Source organism: Crocodylus porosus, unplaced genomic scaffold (assembly GCF_001723895.1).
Source record: "Crocodylus porosus isolate Cpor-Errol unplaced genomic scaffold, CroPor_comp1, whole genome shotgun sequence".
In the NCBI taxonomy this organism is placed as follows: domain Eukaryota; kingdom Metazoa; phylum Chordata; order Crocodylia; family Crocodylidae; genus Crocodylus; species Crocodylus porosus.
In genome coordinates this window covers 1,720,613-1,739,418 of record NW_017728897.1, presented here as the reverse complement: position 1 = coordinate 1,739,418, position 18,806 = coordinate 1,720,613, and the positions used below count along the sequence as shown (strand labels likewise).

The window sequence follows — 18,806 nt, the reverse complement described above, 5'->3', positions numbered from 1 at the left end:
GATTTGGCTCAAACCGGTTTATGCAATGTCTGTCCCAGACCCCTTGCTGGTTTAAGATAAACCAGACTCCCCCAGCATCCCAGCATGCTCTCTGGGCTGGGCGGGGTTCTCTGCTCCACAGAAGGGCTGGCCCCTCCCCTCTCCTCCCTCGCTGGAGCTTCAGCAGAGACTGCAGGCATCTGCTTGGCTTCTCCCTGCTAAGCAGGGATTATTCCCCCACCCCTCTGCTTTACATAGACTCCTCTCAGCAGTAGCTAGCAGACCACATGCTGGCTACAGTCCATGCTGTAGGAGAGGACAGAGGCAGGCAGGGTTTTTGGAGCTAATCAACAGGTTGCTTAATGTCCTTCCTTGGAAGAGCTATTTAAGAAGAGCTCCATTTGTTAATGAAGAGAAGCTTTGTTTTCTTAATGGGTTGATAAACACTGAGTTAGGGGTGATGCACATTCCCTGCTGGGCTGCTTGGGGCAGGGGGAGGAACAATCAAAGCGCAGGGGCCTGGCCACATCTCCCTCAGCTCAGCCCTGTGCAAACAAATGGAGGGCTGCTCTAGCACCCCCACCCCGACCCCAGCTTCTAGCCTGAGCCACTGCAGGCACATGCCTGCATTTCTGGGATGTCTGTCCAGTTACAAAACTGATTTAGCCCAGAAGTCTTGCCTCCCAAGCCCTCTCGGTAGACATGAAAGCTGAAGTTCATCTCTGCTCCAATTTGGCTTACAACTCTGCCCTGCTGTTATCCAACTCAAATTCCTATCTCCACCCAGCTCTCCCTGTCCAGTTTATGAATTCATCCTCAGTCTGTTTTCCAGTCAGATAAGCTGCCACATTGGGTTAGATGGCAAGCAACTAATCCCATCTCCTTTGCAACATCTGTGCAGCATGGAGGACAACAGGAAGCTCTAGAGTGCGATCAAAACACTGGTACATGACTAATGGCCTGCACCAGGCCAGCAAACTACAAAGAGCATTCAGGAGCCAAACCCATCCCCACAGCAAGGCCCTCTCCAAATATCATTTGCAGGCCAAATCCTGTAGCCTCCGATGCCTCAGGGGGTTTGCCTGGTTCAAAGGCATAGTTTGCAAGATCCTTGTCAGAAAGGTCATGCACTCTCTGGACTTTGTGAAGTGCTGACTGCTGAGATCAAGGAGGGACTTCTCTTACTGTGGGTGAAGCAGAAGCCTGGGATCCAGATTCTTCATATGAGAGTTTCAAAGCCACAGAAATTTATGGACAATGTGTTAAAATTCCTGTCCTACTCTGAAAGCTCTCAGCCTGTGCACTTCTGCCACTGCAGAACAAAACCTTTCTGTGCTTCAGTTTCCCTCTCTATATAGGGACAGCGATTCTCTCCCACCCTGACAGGAGTGCCAGGAGGCTCAACTGTTTAAGGGGACAAATGATCTAAAACTAAGGCACTCATCTGGGATTCAAGGGTCAATTCTTAGCTCTGCCACAGTCTCACTGCTACACCTTGGGCAAGTCATGTAGCTTCCCTGTGCCTTAGCACTTATCTCATTGCTCTTTTTCCTATTTCAGTAGGTCTTTTCTACTTGAATTGCAAGCTTTGCAGGGCAGGACTGTCTCTTACTATGTGTTCATACCATGCCTAGCCCTAATCTTGCTACTGTATTTCTATTTGAGAAATTCCCGGAGATGTTTGGATGAAGGGAATTTCATCTCCTTGGTGAAAAATCACCTTATTCTGCTCTCCTCTGAGGAAGCATCAAAGCTGAGAGTCCCTTTCAGAAGAGGAGGACGTCCTGTACCAATGCTCCTGTTGCAGCACCTTTGTTAGCAATCCCCTTTTTGCACAGATATGTGCACACAGGGCTGTTCCTCTTCCACACATGTTGCTTTACGTTCTTGTATAAGATACAGCCTGGAACCATATAAGGACTTTTTTTGTTCTCAATACCAGCATCCCCTGCAGAAGGAAAATGCCGTCTTTCAAGCTGGGCTATCGGTGCTCTGTCAGCTGGGAAGAATGCCGTTAGATGCACACAGCTGCCCTGGGTTTTCACACTCCAACTTGGCAGCCGCACAAGAAAATAAGTGGAAAACCAGCAAAGTGGTTAGTGTAAGTAGAGTGCTGCACTAGCTGTGAATGCAAAGTCTTGTAGGCGGAGACTGCAGCAAAATTAGAACCCGCACCCTCCCCGACCTGGAGAATTAGGCCCCTCTGAATGGTGCTGGTGACATGAAGGTGGGTGACCACCACTACCATCAGGACGGGTTTGGTCTCCCACTTAGAGGACAGACATTCAGTCTCTGTAGGTCTTCCAGGGACCTGTACACAACACTACTGCCCCTGCAACTGCTGAACACTTAAGTTGTTTGCAATATGCCCCATCAATATGGCCTAATATCTAAATCTTCTCCCTCAGTATTCCAATCCCAGGATACATAGGAAGCAATAATTTATCTACAAAAAAGAAGCATTTCCTGGACCCAAATGTGAAAGAGGAAACCACCAGCTTTGTTTATAGTCTCTTTTCACTATCTGATGAACTTCCCTAATTGCCTTCAGGATGCTTCGCTCACCTGATAAACCTTATACTTTACCTCCCTGACCCCCACAAATCATTTCAATTCTATATACTGCTCTTCACACCATGTCCAAAGCTACTCTCCAGTGTTTCAGCATGCTTTTAAAGGGCTAATGCATTCATAGGAGGAGGTGCCTATTTTTGTTTTTAATGGCAATAAAAAATGTTAATCTAGACAGTCTGTGCATTGGTTTAATGGTTGCGAGGGTCCCTTGGGATTAAAGTCAGGACAAACATTGCACCAAAAGTTCAGCAAAAACCAGCAGAAAGGTGTTAGAAATTGGTGCCCTGAAAAGACAAAGGTTCTTCTAGATGTCTTATTTTTCTTGGCAGTCCTGCTATTTCTGTCCTTAGCCCAAGGGTCACATCCCTGGTATGTGCCTATCAACCCTGCTAAACTTCATACTGCCCTATGTTAGAGCAAATGATTCTGAGCTCACCGTGAGATAAAGACTCTGAGCCATGCATTTCTACAGAGGAATTCCTGGTGATCTCTGAGTTTGACTTGGAAGATGACAAAGAAAGTCATGAACCTACTTTGAGCTGATGCTGGTTATGCTCTGCAGGTGTAACAGTCATGATGTAGGCCAATGATTTCATGGGGGACTTAAAAAAAAGCAAACAACTCCCCCCCCCCCAACACACACACACACATACACACACTCCTTAGCCTGCTCACTGAATCCTCTGCATTTTTGTAGCAGTGCTGCAAAGCTAGTCCTGCCTCCGTGGCTGATGCACATGGGAAAGAAGAATGGGGCCAAATCTCTGAGTCCTAAGGGACTTGGAAGGTACCAGGGAAGGGGCTGTGGAGTCTCTCTATGCTTGGGAATAAAATGGTTGCCATCTGATTACCAACTAGGGGCTTCTATGAAGAAGAACGTATTTTACAGTGGGGATCTAAGAGATGCCTGTCCACAATATTTACACCACCATCACTGCTGGCTTTCTGAGCAAGAAGGCCAAGCACAGAGCAAGCAATAGTGACTGAATCATCACATTCCTCAGAGGTAGACCCTCTAAGCAAGGACTGAGGTACACCTGAAGAGAAGCTCACCTAGATCCTGCCCAGGCTATGCAGATAAGCATGGCATAAGGGCAAAGCTACCATTATTTGCCTCAGCTCAGGTCAACCCACAGGTGCATGAGAAGAGGGTGACATACCTGAAAGGCATGGCTAGCAAAACCAAGGCCCAACTGGCGACAAACCACCATGGCTTCCACGGTGCTCCAGTTCTCGCTGCAGACTGTCCCCCACTTCAAGGTCCCATTGCGCTCCATGAGGACTTCTACCCGGCCCTCGTATGGGTTGCGGCCACCACTCAGACGCAGCTGGAGGGGAGGAAAAAGGAAAAAGATTTCCGTTCAGCTCTCTAAAAGCAATTGCCAGGAATTTCTCTGCTGATCTAGTTCCACGTATGAAGAGATGCTGGGCTTGCAGAAGTGGGCAGCGGAATGAGTTCTCCGCTCACATTTGAATGTGTTATTTATAAAGCCATGTTAGAGCTGGTGGTATATAGAACTATTTGCAACAGCTGGCATGGGAGAGTTCAAAGTCTTTGAGTTTTATCAAAGCTTGTGGTTAGGGCACCAGACTGAAGCAATCCAAGTTCAATGCTGGCTCTGCCACAGATTGTGTGATCCTGGGCCACTTAGTTAATCTCTCTGGGCTTCTGTCCTGTAACAGACTGATGATCATACTGCCCTTCTCTAATCCTTTGGCTATCTGCGGAACTAACTGGATCATTCCTGTGGTCTAATTATTCTAATGTCCTCTCTCTAGTGGGAGCCAATACCAGTTGCTTCACAGGCAGCCGAAAGAATCAGTGCTGCTGGCAGTTATCAAATAAAATGCCCCCAAGCAACGTTTTACCCCAGCTCCCATAGTTAGAGATTGGGTTATGCCCTAAAAGCAGGAGGTTTACAGGTCTTGCCTATATGTTATTGCTCCACCTAGTTAGATTGCATGGCCCTTAGGGCAGGGAATCTCTCTCACTATGTCCTGGTGTAGCATCCAGCACAACGGGGTCTCATTCCAAGTTGAAGACTCTACGCACTAGGGTACTGAGAATAAATAACAGCTCATTTGGATAAGCAGGAGCCTGAACCAACCCCTCAGGGCAGCCAGAATTATTTATCAAGTGCTGAGTGTATGACATGCAAACAGTGATCTGCACCTTTCTTGCTTAGATCTCGGAGCCCCCTACCAAAAGAATCCAGTGCTACGATCCCGATGTTACACATAATAGTGGAAGAGACTGCCCAGGGTCATACTACAGGTCAAAGGCCCAACAGAGGACATAACCCAGATCTCCAACCTCTCAGCCCAGCAAGCCAACTAAACGATCAATATAAAACCTTTGAATTGTTCAACATTCCTCAAAAGATTTGCAGATCTTAACATGTCTGTCAGTGACCTTTTTTCTCTTTTTCCTCCCAACAATTATCCTCTATATCTATATTACAAGTTTGCCAGGGCATAGGCTTTCTCCCTGTTTATCAAGGCCTACCACAGCAGGGCCCCATGTGTTACCAGAACACAAAAACTGAAGGGCTGCAAGCACACAGGGCTCAAACATGGCCTAGACTATGAGCTGACTCTGCACAGGAGGAACCATGTGCCTGCAGTGACACAAGGCACTGGACTGGCACAAGGAGTGGCCTCACAGAAAAATAAGCAGCTGGGGAAATATTGTTCCACTGCTCAAAATGTATTTTCCTCTCTGGTGTAATACAATACAGATGTTCAAACGAAATGGTACAAGAAGAGCTGAGCCAAAATTATTCCAACATAAATCACAAGCGCCTGCTATTCTTCCTGCCAAGAGGGTCTGGAGCCAGTGTCTGAACGTGAGTTGAAGTGCTGTGGCAGAGGACCAGCAGCTGCCACAAACTTTTGCAGGAGCCCAGCAACTGCCTCCAGACAGGCCCAGCCCCACAGGTTTCCCCGCTACACCACCCTTCTCATTTTTCTGTGTCATATAAAGAAAATAAACTACCACATATCTGATTAGTAATTTTAACTGAAGCTATGACAGGATTCCAAGCACAACTGCATTTTATTACTTCTAAAAAGAGCTGGGATTCCCAAGATAACCTCACAGGGCAGTGTTGCTGCCCTAGAGGCTTCTGCAGGGTGAGGGACTGGGATACCCCCCTTGACACACTTAGCACTTTGCCGGCAAATGCGGCTAAGTTTCCCTGTGCCATTCAGCACCCCGGAATGAAATTCCTTTCCAGATATTCCCGAGTAGTCTTTAAGAGACAGCTGCATTATAACCTTCATTTTACAGACAGGAAAACTAAGAACCAGAGGAGGCGTTTATAACCATATTTCCAAGTGGCCTCTGTGTTCATCACTCCCTGGGCACCCAGCTTTAGACGGGACAGATCCAGGTGCAGTCAGGTACCAGGTGTTTAAAGCTGGGCAACCAGAAGACAGATGCACACAAAAATGTTAAGTCTCCTTTAGAGCCTGGCCTTAAATGATCTGCCCAGGTCCACACAGGAAGTCTATGTTTGAACAGAGAGCACAGCCCAAGCCAAGTGGCTAAACCACAACAGCATCTCTGCATAAAACCTCCCAGTACACTTAAAGGGCTGTCAGGTTAATTCAAACAGGCCACCTCAACTATGGAAGTCTCTCAAGGGAAGATGCATAGCAGTTCAATGATAAATCTGCCCTTGGGGCATTCTTGAGAAAAGCCTCTGTTGTTCTCATGGGGAAAAACTCCCCATTGTGCAGAGCCGATGCAAAGTCACCATGCTAAACCCTACCTGAATGTCAGGGTACGATGTAAATGGCACAAAGACCGCTACAGAGCCACTGTGGAGAAGGGAATTTTACCATTGGCCCTTTGGCACTGACATGGAAAGGCAGAACGTACACAATCAGGATCAGTCAGTCCATCAGGAGCCACAAGCCTTGGGATTGCCTTTGGAAGGCACAGCTGTTGAATCCTGGTATTTCCTCGGAGTATTATTTTTCACTGAAAAAACATAGCCCCAAGACAACTATTCTCTGTCTCCTCTGAATGGTGTTTGATTGCAGCTACAGAACTTCAGGTAGTTGTTGCACTGTTTTGTTTTCCAGGAATGTTGAACATAAATAATATCTTGAGGCCAGTAATTACACGAAGCAGTCTGAGCCACACAATTCCTGGCATACAACAGAGCTTGAGCCTGTCTTTTATCATCAGGCAATCCATACAATACATTTCCTCTCCTCATCTCCAATCAAGCGTACAAGATTATTTTAGGGCCGATGCCTTGTGTAAAGGTAACCAAACATTCTTAAAAGGACAGCTATCCTCTATACAGGCTGATTGTAGCATTAAAACCAACTCAGGGCATCACTCTTCTTCCAAAACACTACTAGACAAAATGACAGGAGAGATCCCATATTAAATTCATTTTCTTTAAACAGCTTAAATGTGCATGTTCCCGCTCATGAAGACTTCCAGGGTGAGGAAGTTAATACCTAAGCAATGATTGTTTTATTTTTATAGATTTATAAAGCCACTGCAAAGTTGAAGAGGCTGCTCTGCTTAACAGAAAAACCTATTTGGTCATCTCCCAAGTCACCTGGGCACTTGGCTTTTATCTCCCACTGACCTTGATGTTTAGGAGTCTCAGGGCTTAGGTGTCAGATTTTTAAGAGGTATTTTACTGTCAGCCCAGGACAATTTTCAGCTATGTATTTTACAGTGTTTTCCCCAGTCTTCTTTTCAATGCTCAAAAATGACAGCGGTTCTACCACTTCCTTTGAGTTACTATTCCCACAGTCAATTAGATGTTTTAACAGGCCTTGTAAGCCCCTGGAAAGAGAAGTCACTAAGCTTGCTATGCTTTTTTATCCAGAGAATTTGGCTTCTTACCTGATTCTGGAAACCCATGGCTGGAACGTTGCACCTTACAGCAGCATCTTCCTCATGATTACAACGCAGCGACTCCGTATTGAACTTGCAGTCCGTGATGGATTTTTCTGACCCTGTACATGTTATTTCATTTAGGTGAATAGGACCGATCCCTTCAAGAGAAATAAACATGTAGTCATTATTCCCAAGGTGAGTGCGCCTAACAGCAATAAAACATTATATTGTGAGACACAACCGCATCCGGATTCCAACACACTATTCTTGGTAGAATCTATGTCATTTCTTCTAAGGTCATCTCACAGCTTGTTTTTAGTTTTCAGAAATTATTTTCAGCAGTCTACTTTTTTTTCAAAATGGGCCAAAAAGAAAAGAAAAGCCAAGTTTCCATTGCTCTGCAATTTATAGACTTCAGCCAGAGAATCTTTAAAATTATGACCCATTTTTCTGGCAGGGTTTATACAACAGGAACCTGCACTTGATCAAGCCGACATTTGAAATGGCAACATATATATCTATTTTCCGGAACAGTAGGACAACTTATGTAGGGATTTATAAAAACCCAAGCAAACAAGTAATCTCAAATACAGGTGTGCCATTGAGGAGTCCAAGAAAACTGACATTAATAGGATCCAAGAACGGGAACATTGGTTGTTACCAAAGAACTACCTTGAGAGACAGCTACAGCAGCAGTCCTCCCCATCACCTCAGCACAGTAATAGATGCGTGTTGAAATAGCTCACGCCTGACTTGTGACACTGAAATGCTTGCAAGTAATCAATAGTTTGATCCAATCGGGCTGTAACTTCCACCCAGTAATGCCATATTACTATTCACCAGAAAAGGGCAGAAAAGTGCAAGCACAACACACATGGGGGCAGTTGGGATCAGTTAGCAGCTTCCTGGCTTTTATCAGTGTGTTCGGGCTTCATGCTTTATCCTGATTTCTGCCTGCTGGCTCCTTGTTCCAGATTTGCCGGATCCTGACTTCCCCTCAACCCCTTTGCTCTAGAGACTTTATTTCATTCTAGACTCGCGACGTGGCATGTTTTGCAGATGGATCATTTAATTGCAGCACACTGATGACTATATCAACCTGACATCCAGCTGCTGCTTCCTGGTAAGTAGCACGTTTTGCAGGACCATGGAAATAGAAGGCACTGCCCAGAAATGAGTTTTCCAAGAGGATGAGAAGTCTGCCCACAGTTACTAAATCTAAAATTACCTCCCCACTCCCACACGTACCCAGTCGGCCCTTTCCGCAAGCTAGAAGAAGCAGAAATATGAACGGGCAAACATTACAGAGTCATTTCCTTTTTGACATGTACGGCACATAGCAATTGCTGCAGAGAGACAGTCCAATCTATTTCTGATTCTGTCTTTGGAAGGACAGAAAACTGTGCTACAAACACCTAATGGCAGGCAGGTGAAAAAAGAAGAGGAGCAATATGTTTATTACCAAGATTGACAGGTGCCGCTGATTTTTCAGTCCCCGATATCATGGGGCTAGAGACCCTGTGCAAGATTGAGGCTCCCCACACACATCATAAGAAACAGTTCCCGCCCCAAGGGGTTCACCTTTCATATAGACAAGGAGGAAGTAGAATCTCATCCTCTCACTGTACACCCAAGAAACTGAGGTACTGAGAATTCAAATGACTTGCCCAAGTTGACAGAGGAAGTCAATGGCTGAGCCAGGGACAGAACCTGATCTTCCGAGCCTCAGCCACAAAACCATCTTTGTGGAGTCCTCAACAAAGAAATATATGTATTTTCTCTTTTTAACCTCCACCTCAGAAGAAACAGCTGAGGAAGGAAGGCAGCAGATGATAGTTCGTTTAACAGTGGTAGGACCCTTTTCAGTGGGTATGACCCCCACCCCACTTTTTTTTTCTTTTTTTGAAAACTCCTGTTGAATCTGACTGACAGCCAGCATGCAGAGGCTGGAGAACTAGGGGCCCAGATGTGCACAGCTGTTTGTTAGCTACAGTCTAAACAATCAGCCTGGAGAATATGCCACATGGTCAGACTTCTGCAGATTCAAGAGAGGGCAAAGTACACAGGGGCTCCTCAGGCCAGTTCTGAAGAACATTTTTATTTACTGTTTCCTTCCTTAATTCATAGAACAATTATAAGAGCTAGGGATAGAAAGGAGCAATCACGTCTCCCAGACCATACCTGATGGCCCTGATGTTTCTCTTCCTTGATACTTGGACCTTGATATTGCCCTCAGACTAAGCTAGGCATAAGATTTAGGGGACATTAACACTGGAAACCAAGAGGGAATCTGCTTTTCACAGAACATTATCCTAAAATCAGAGGGTTGGAAGGGACCTCAAGGACCACTTAATCCAATTCCCTGTGCAGAGGCAGGATGCACTATTCCTGTACCCACTTCTACTGTTCTGTCATACTAAATCTTTCTCATAATCTATATTCAGAGAACATTCAGAGAAAGCAAAATTAATGCAATTGTTCTGACCTCTGTCAAACAGGTCAAGTAGCAATATTGTAGTTGTGATGGTCCATTAAAAAAAAAAGCCAGAAGTAAGATTCATTTAACAATAATCTTTTCATCAGACCAGCTCTATAGTTGGGAGAAAAGTCAGACATGCTTTCGGGCACAAAATGCCACTCCTCAGGTTTGCAAAAGAATTGGGTATAATCTGAGCTAAATGCCAAAAGAACAAGAGTAATTGTTCTAATCGGCGGCGTCTTGATGGCACTGCTGACTTCCCTCTCTCTTCCACTGCTCCCCATCTAATTCTGCTTATTGTCCCAATGTTTCCGAGGACATTTGACTAACACTCTCCTTGGGGTAGAGGGTATGTTTGCCAAACAGAAACATCTTTTTTGGTACGTGTCACAAGGCCTCTAGGCCAGGAGACGCATAACATTTGCTGTGCTTCGTAAGTGGAACTTTTTTTTTCCTTAACGGAGCGCTTCAGAATAGGCCTAATTATAATGGAAACTGCAAATTTCCCCTCTCCCATCTGTAATATTTTCATTGGACTGAGGCATTTTGTGTACATCAGATTATATAAGCAGAACACTGGTGTGTGCCATCCTTTCAGAGCCCCCTTCTCACAGGAAAAGCAGCATGGCTGGCATGAACTCCAGGGCAGGCTGGACAAGGCATTTAAAAGTAACACCACTGACACGCACTTCTGTGCCCAGGCTATACTTCTGTACTAGGAAGGTGATGGTTCGAATGAATAAACAGAAGGGCTGGATAATCCAACGGGACATTTCTCTCTGACTCCTACTGTTCTAGGTTCCAAAAATCATGACTCACCTATATCTCCCACTGAAGCCAACAGCCTGGTCAACAGTCCCAGAGAAATCAAGGGGAGTTTTCTTCATTTTTTAATTAAAAATTGAAGACCAACAAGAGAAACCAAGGGGAATTCACACCCCATTTGGTTTTTAACTTAATAAAAATCTCACTTGTGGTCTCCATCTAGAGGGACAAAAACTGACCCAGTAATTTTGCCCGCTGCCAGATAGCTCAGATAGTGGGTAAAAGCTGATTCTGCCCAGAACTGCGGGATAATGCACAAGGAATGCTGGATGGATACAGAAAAAGGACCGAGGACCCAAAGCATCTAAAGCATGAAACCTATGAACTAATAGGAAAGAGAGCAAGGACCTGGCTCTGATGTACATAGCTCCGATGCATTTTGTCCTCCTCCATTAAGTCTCTTTGCTGACTCTGCCTGTCATTAAGGCACTGGAATGTCACTATGTTGCCCTGCTGTCTGCACTGAAATTATCTGATCAAATTAGTAGCAGCGTTGTTGCACTTTTCCTTCATTTCCTGTGAAGAGAATGACTTCAGTCCATATGCATCTGCACTATCCTGTAAACCTGACTCCCATGGGCAATCTCATTTAAATTCAGTGGCACAATTAATGTGAGCAAAAGGTACATGACTTGGGCCCTGGTGAGCCATTCAGCCTATCTTTTTAAGTTCTACAGATATGTTTTCCCATAGGTTTTGTGGAATAAAGTGGGCTGAGAGCTGTTAAGGACTTGATGGACATATTAAAATACTGGCCTGAGACTCACGTGGCCTCAACTCTCTTCTCTGATGTGCAACAGGCTCCCTTTGCGACCATGGGAAAAATCATTTAATCTGTGCTTTAATGGCTCATCTGTAAAATGACATCCTTCCTTTGTCATGGTTAGTCAGACTGAGAACTCTGTAGGATAGGCACTCTCCTATCAGTATACATACGACAACTAACAGTGCTAGTACCTCAGTCTTGGTCAGGACTTCCAGATGGCATAGAACACAATTAAACATTTTAATTGTATCCTTTATAGTACATTATACAATATAATTCATGGGCTAAAACACCAAGCCCAGGAGAAGTGTGCTTGCCCATCTCTTTAAATCCATGTAAATGGATAAATATGCAGATAGCTAATTGTGAAAGGTACAGCGTAAGTACTCCAGTTGGAAGGCAAAGACAGCAGAGTTAAGGTCCACTGTGTCCTATGGGATTAAGAGAATCTTACTGCCTGCCTATTCCGCAATATGAATTTGGATTCCTGTTTGAACCATAAGAGCCTTTTTCGCACTCCAGTAGCAGAGATCAATTTCAATAAACGGGATTAAACAAGTTTAATGACCCTAGAGACACATTTCAAAAGCTCGGGAACTTGATGTTCAGCATTCAAAGAAAAAGGAAAGAATGTAACTGGGAATGAGTAGCCACTGCTAAAAGTTTCCATGTTTGGGAAGCAACATGTTTTCTCTGCTCACGTGGCAGGAATGATTTTTGCAGGATAATAATGTTCCTTTTTAAAGGCTTTAAACACTATATTGGCTGCACCTGCACTCTGCCACAAGTCTCCTTGGCAATATGGGACCATAAGGGCACATCTTAAGGTTTTCTTATTCTGGACTACTCCACCTCCACCTTTTTTTTTCTTTCTTTTTTTTAAACATGTAATTAATTTTCCCTTCCCTTCACCAAACCACAATGGCCTGGAGGAGTTTCACCTATTTGTTTGGTTTTACAGCATGTAGCTTTGATTTGGCAGATTTCAGTTAGATTTTATGCTATGCATATAGGAGCAAAGATTTTAAAGGCAGGTTTGGGACAGAATCTTAAATCTAGAGAACCAACCAATAAGTCTGAGATCCAAATGAGTCCTAGGCACAGGAAATCCTAACCCAAATCTGGTCTGGATCTGTACAAATGATCCCTAGACTTATAAATGGGCTGGATCAAGACTCCAGAGCTGAATTTAAGCCCATCTTTAGTACCAAACTGCAATAAGACATCCATCCTGGAATTTTTCTTAAGCTTTTTCATTATTTAACAATGAGTCAATAATTGTTGAAATGACAGTCTAAGGGAAGGGATAAATTCAGCATTCACAGATATCCTTAAAGAAAGATTTTATCTCTTCCTAAATCATGTGGTCTTGTTCAACCAGAAGCTACTGGGTCAGCAGTCTCAGCTACAGAAGAATAAAGTCCTCCCCACTGCTGAGCACTACTCTGAAATATCTCCACCTACCTTACAAAGGAGGTCCCACTCTCTCATCATAGTAACACCTTTTGCCTTTTAAATCTCTGAATATATGTAAGGCCATACCATTTAGTTTGGCTTCCTGCTTACACAAAGATAGGGAAGTCCAACTTTCCCACGTTTAAGAGTTATTGAACTGTTGCTTCCTGTGCTTAGCATTCATCTGCTAGCTTTTAAAAAGACAAGTGTAGAAGAAGGAAACCTCTCTACCCCCAATACTATTGTAGCTGCTGTCATTTCCAGCTGTAGGGATACGGTGCTAGTATCAATAACAATTCTGTGCTATTAAGAGATGTATTGAATGGTTGTACAGGTATCTAAACATTTATGAACCTATGAAGCCAATAAAATAAAATTATATCAATCCAACAATTTTGGTCCATATAATTACTTTTTTGCTATTCACCAAAATCGGGACAAAAATGTATTACCAAAAAAAGTAAAAACATTTGTTTTGACTTCAATATTGAATATGTATCAGAAAAGAGAATGCAAAAATATTACGATATTTTAATAAAATAAAAGACAATTGTATCTTACCAAAATCAAAACAGTCTTACCATTCCAAAGGAAACTGTGCCAAAATTTTAGTTCTACGGGAAGTTTCAGCTTCTTGTTCCAAATTGGAACCCAACTTCTTAAAATTGTGGAATCTCCTATGAAATGAAGAGCCCCATTTCTATCCAGGTCTAACTGCAATTCCCACCAACTTCCAGTGAACCTTGTGCTTAGGTCTTCAAGGGAAACTGCGGGCCTCAGCATCTGATTCTAGCTCATGGGACTACCCCAGTTTGGAAGAAACTTCCTTGTTCATCTCAATGGAGAGTTCTCCAAAGGCAGTCAGCACTGATGGCCCATTGCATTCTCATCCTTACCTTGCCCAAGCTTTGCACCTGTGATGGCTTCCTTGGCACTCCCAAAGCCCAGCTCTCGGCAGACCACACTGGCTGAAATCAGGTTCCAGTTATCGTCACAAATAGTTCCCCATTCCCCATTTTTCAGCACTTCAACTCTTCCTTCTCCAGTATTGGCCCCACCTCTCAGCCTGACCAAGGGCTGCTGCAAGGAAGAAAAAAACCCAGGTGTAATGTCACTTTTTATGAATGAGCATGGTGCAGGTAACCACCACCTTCTATTCAGTTTCTGCTTGGTAAAGACCATGAGCCTTACCAAGCTACTCATAAGCTTGGCCATGAGCCCAAAGTTTCAGAAGCAAATACCATGAGATACTCCCAAAGTGGTCCAGAAGGAGCAAGATATTTACAAGAACTAGTCACATCTAAAGTTGTGGGCCATGAAGAGCCACCTTAATGAGAAGAGCTGCCTTAATGAGATAAGTGCCTCTTGCCCACTGATTTTTTCTGCATATGGAGTTCTCCCATCCCTATACATGGCTGAGAGGAGGGTATAGGGTACAAGATATGCTCAAGTCTTACTTGCTGCTATTCTGCTCCATAGGTTTGGAAGCAAAGATGTGGAGAGAGACTTCCCCTTCCCCAGGAACAAGCAGCAAGGAGGCAGGAGTGTCATAGCACACAGGAATGGGCTGGATGGCTTACAAACCAAACCAAACCTTGGGCCACAGTCCCTTTGAGGCTTGGGCATAAAGTCTCAACCCTGCAGCCAGCTAACACGTCGCTTGCCAACAGCAGCGTGCATGTGAGCACGTTGCCCTGGTCCGGAAAAGCAGCAAAGAGCGTCTTGTGGGCAGGGCACGGGGCCTCCCTGTGGAATCCTGCCCTGCCTGCCAGGATTCCTGCGGCAGACAGGGCACGAGGCACTGTTTACACTGTGCCAGCCAGGGCAGGGCTTGGTCTGTAGGTTGCAGACACAAGGAGGTCTTAGAGCAAAATGAGAAAGCACAGCCCTCCAGTATATCAGCATGATGAAGGGCCAAATTGTTAAGTACTGCAAAGTAGCATTGAAGTCCCTAGTTTGCACCAGCCTGGGATCTGACCCGGTGTTCCTATTTGGATAAGAACGGTAGGTCCCAAATGCCAACACGAACATCAACTTTCATAAGAGCTATAGGAAATGTGTTAAACATAAACTAAATTCCATCCTGTCGTCCAAGTACGTCCTGTACAGGCCTTCTCGTGTGATTAAAGAAACCCTCCCAACTGAAAAAGTACAGATTATGTAATAATTAGAAGTAGAATAAATACTGCTTTTTATGAGTAGCAAGATAACAGATAATCACGGAACACCGATCCCAGCTGATCAGGTCTTTAAACTTTGTCATTTTAATCTATATCTTCTTTTAATCCTCAAGAGCCCTGATTCTCTCCCTCAAGCAAGGGCCATGTGAGTGGCCCTATGATTGGAACATCATAAAATCCAGTTTTTCTCTTCCTACTTATAAAAATGAAGAAGATTCCCTACACGATGGGTGGCAGAAGGTAGGGCAGGGTGGTACCTTAGAGACTACGTGGTTCACAGAAGCATGAGCTTTCATAGGAAACAGCCAATTTCATCAGATTTTTATTGCTGCATATCAGTAAGCCACTAGAGGTCCCTGCTTTGCTGTGTAGATTTCCAGACCATGGGAAACGGGGTAGATATGAAAGACAGAGCTGGAACTCAAGCCAAGTGGAAGTCTGTTTATCTGTGACTCAACTGTTTTTTAACAAGTGCTCCCTGCTTAAGGCAGGCTATGATGAACTCAAAAGGTCCACATCTCAACAAGAGAAATAATCAGTCCTACCTATCACAAGGTGTGGCAGAGCTCACTTGGTCAAGATGTGGCAAAAGACATTAATGAAGGTCTTTCCAGTAAGAATCTCGGAGAACTTTAAAGCCAAGCTTGCAAAATACTTTATATTATATAGAAAACACACAGTATCTCATCTACCTTACATTTACAGAAGGAAAATGTATTGATTCCCTAAGAGTACATTTGTTTCAAGTCATGGCAATCTCATGAAAACAGACACCACACCCTATGCAATATTCCAGGCTGAATTCTCCCACTATCTGGTAGGTTTCTCAGCCATTTATGCTGTTAAGCATTTTTTTAAACAGCCCATATTTCACTTAATAGATTCATTTAATAGATGATAAAACCCAACAAAATTACAGCATGTAGTACAAAAAAAACAAAACCCCCGTTCCAAAATAGTTGGCTGAAATTAAAAAAAGCCACACAGTAAAAGTTGGCCAAGATGACACATCATCAATCAGGTTATTGTGTCTTTGAAATGGTAACTGCAAGTTGGCCTACAGAGTTCGGCTCCCAGCCACGACTACCAAGAGATTATGAGACTGAAGAATTACCATATGCAGATAAATGACCAGGAAAGGATGAAGGAGGGTCTCATGGTTCAGGGGCTACCCTGGGAGTCAGAAGGTGTGGGCTGTATTACTGGCACTCTCACAAACACTCTGTATGACCACAGGCCAGCTACTTATACACTTTGTACCTCAGTTTTCCCATCTGCAAAATGGGGATTAATAATATTTCCCTATCTCCTCACAGGGCTGTTCTGGGGATTTCCATTTGTCACTTGCCCAGGCTCTATAGTGTTAGGGATATGCAAGAACCTAGAAAGGCTGTGTGGTCTACACTTGTTAGAACTTTAATGAATCTTTTGATTTAAAATGTCAGTGAAAAACAAGTCAAGCAACTGAGAGGGTAAACATTTTAACAGTTGTAAGACTCTCAAAAGTAAGGCAAGTTTGGCCCAAATAAGTACTTTGGTTTATTTGATCAGCTGTATAGCTGGTAGTCATTTTAAAATATCAATTCCAACAATATTTTTCATCAACATTTGACATTTTGAAGAAAAAGGATGAGGTTTTCATGAAAATTACATCCCATTTTCAATTCAGCCCTTTGAGACAGATTCAGTCAAGGTATAATAACTCAGGGAACAGAAGGCAGAGCCCTTCATGTCTGGGTGGCAGTTTCAAGTCCAGACCAGGACAAAATTTATTTTGCACATTCAGTGCTCATTAACTGAGCTCACTGAAAAGTTTTCCAGTCCTGCCCATTACCTTCTAGAGAGAGTAGCTGCTGCTGTTACCCCTGGAGGGGGACCTACTGCTATGGAAAGCATGCCATAAATATGTGAACACTGAATGATTTGTGTGAGCCCTGAGACCAAAGAACTTAAGACTGTTTAAAGTTGGACATACATCCAATCCTTCCAGGCTGGGGTCACCTGAAGGCCATCCAAAGCCTACACTGAATGCTTACAGAATTATTTGGCAATGTGGATGGCTTAAATGGTTTACAGGACCCTTCACTTTGGAAGGCCAAAAACTTGCACAAAGATATGAGATTCCAGGCATGCAATTAGTGAATGGGAAATGCATTACCAGCATGGTTTATTATGTATATTGTAGTAGTGCCCCCTGGCACAAGATGAAGGCTCATTTTTGCAAGGAACATAGGGATACATAATAAGAGACAGCCCCTTTTCTTTAATGAGCCTACCACAACAGAACTGTAGGGCAGGAAGGGGCCTCAAGAGATCCCACAGTCCCATCCCCCTACTCTTGGGCAAGATTAAGTAGGTTTTGACCAAACCTGTTAAATGTGTCTTGAGTCTCTCTCAAAAGATATCTTTCTTAAAGAAGGGGATTCCAGGCTCCACAGGTACCTTGTTCCAGTACTTTGCTATCATTGGAGAAGCTTTCCTTATATCTAACCTTTCCTACAAATGAAAGATTGCATCTCGCCCTGAGCCCAATGGAAGTGGGGAATAATTGGTCACTGTCCTCTTCCAAACAACCTCATGTATTTGAAGACTGCTTATTATATTCTCCCCATAGTCTTTCCTAACAGGTCACATTTTCCTAACTCTATTTTTCTGTTTGCCTCTGAATAGTCTCCTATTTGTCTACACATTGCTTAGGGGATGCAGGCATGGCAGTCACTACAGCAACCGCAACATGGATTAGATGTATTCCATCTAGATTTAAATCAGACAGCCCTGATACTGATAACAGTGTAGCAGCAGCAGCGCAGGACTCAGTGTGGACATCTACCCAGTTTCTAGGATGGGATCTGCAGCCACTGTTGCGCTTCATACTATTGTGGCTAGATGCTGAGCTACAGAGGGCACATCAACTCTACCCTCCAGCCATAGCAAAGCCCTTTAAGGCTACTAAACAAAACTGGATATACAACCGGACTCCACTCGATGCCTCAAAGTGCTGAGTAAAGCAGGAAAATTATCTCCTGCACTTTACATGAAAGTCTCTTGTTAATATATCCTGGAATAGTATTTGCCTTTCTTGGGACAGCATCATGTTGTAGGTTTCTTTGGTTAATGGGCCACTATAATCACCAGATACTTTTCTGGAGTACTTCTGCCTAAGCAATCAGGGTTTGTGGACAGAAGTGATATCTTTTATTAAACCAACAAAATCTTGTTGGTCTAATGAAAGATATCACCTCTGTCCATGAGCCCCAATTGCCTTTTCTTCTAGATCAATAAAGCTACAACCTAGAGAGTCTGCTTAAGCAGTTATTCCAGAAGTGGATATATTTAGCAATATCTTGCATCAGTTTTACTGCAAAATGATACCAGTAAAAAATATTCTTAATCATATCCTGCTTCTCAGACATTCCTTCAACCATCACAGCTATGGTAAAACTACCAAGCAGCCGCACCCTATTTTGTGCGTGCATCTCTGAAGTTATATCAGGTCCTGGGTATGACTAAACAGCAGGTGACTGGAGGACCTCGTGGGAACATAGTGGGGCTACTCATGGTGGAGTAGCTGCTCTAAAATACCACAACCTCCAGAGTAAAGCAAATGTAGGGTTCCTCAAAACCCTAGCCCCCATTGTCTTGTGGGTACTCCTTGGTTGAGGAAAGACTAAGGAACATCAC

General features: G+C 43.8%; 1 protein-coding gene across 1 annotated transcript in view; it reads right to left on the bottom strand.

Moving 5' to 3' along the window:
- Positions 1-18,806, bottom strand: part of LOXL2 (lysyl oxidase like 2) — an 86,801-nt gene that overhangs the window by 15,492 nt on the left and 52,503 nt on the right. Inside the window, exons 6-8 of the mRNA XM_019556582.1 lie at positions 13,842-14,025; positions 7,427-7,578; positions 3,714-3,881 (exon numbers count right to left, since the gene is read on the bottom strand). Of these exons, the coding sequence (XP_019412127.1) occupies positions 3,714-3,881; positions 7,427-7,578; positions 13,842-14,025 (504 nt within the window). The remainder of the gene's footprint in view (positions 1-3,713; positions 3,882-7,426; positions 7,579-13,841; positions 14,026-18,806) is intronic.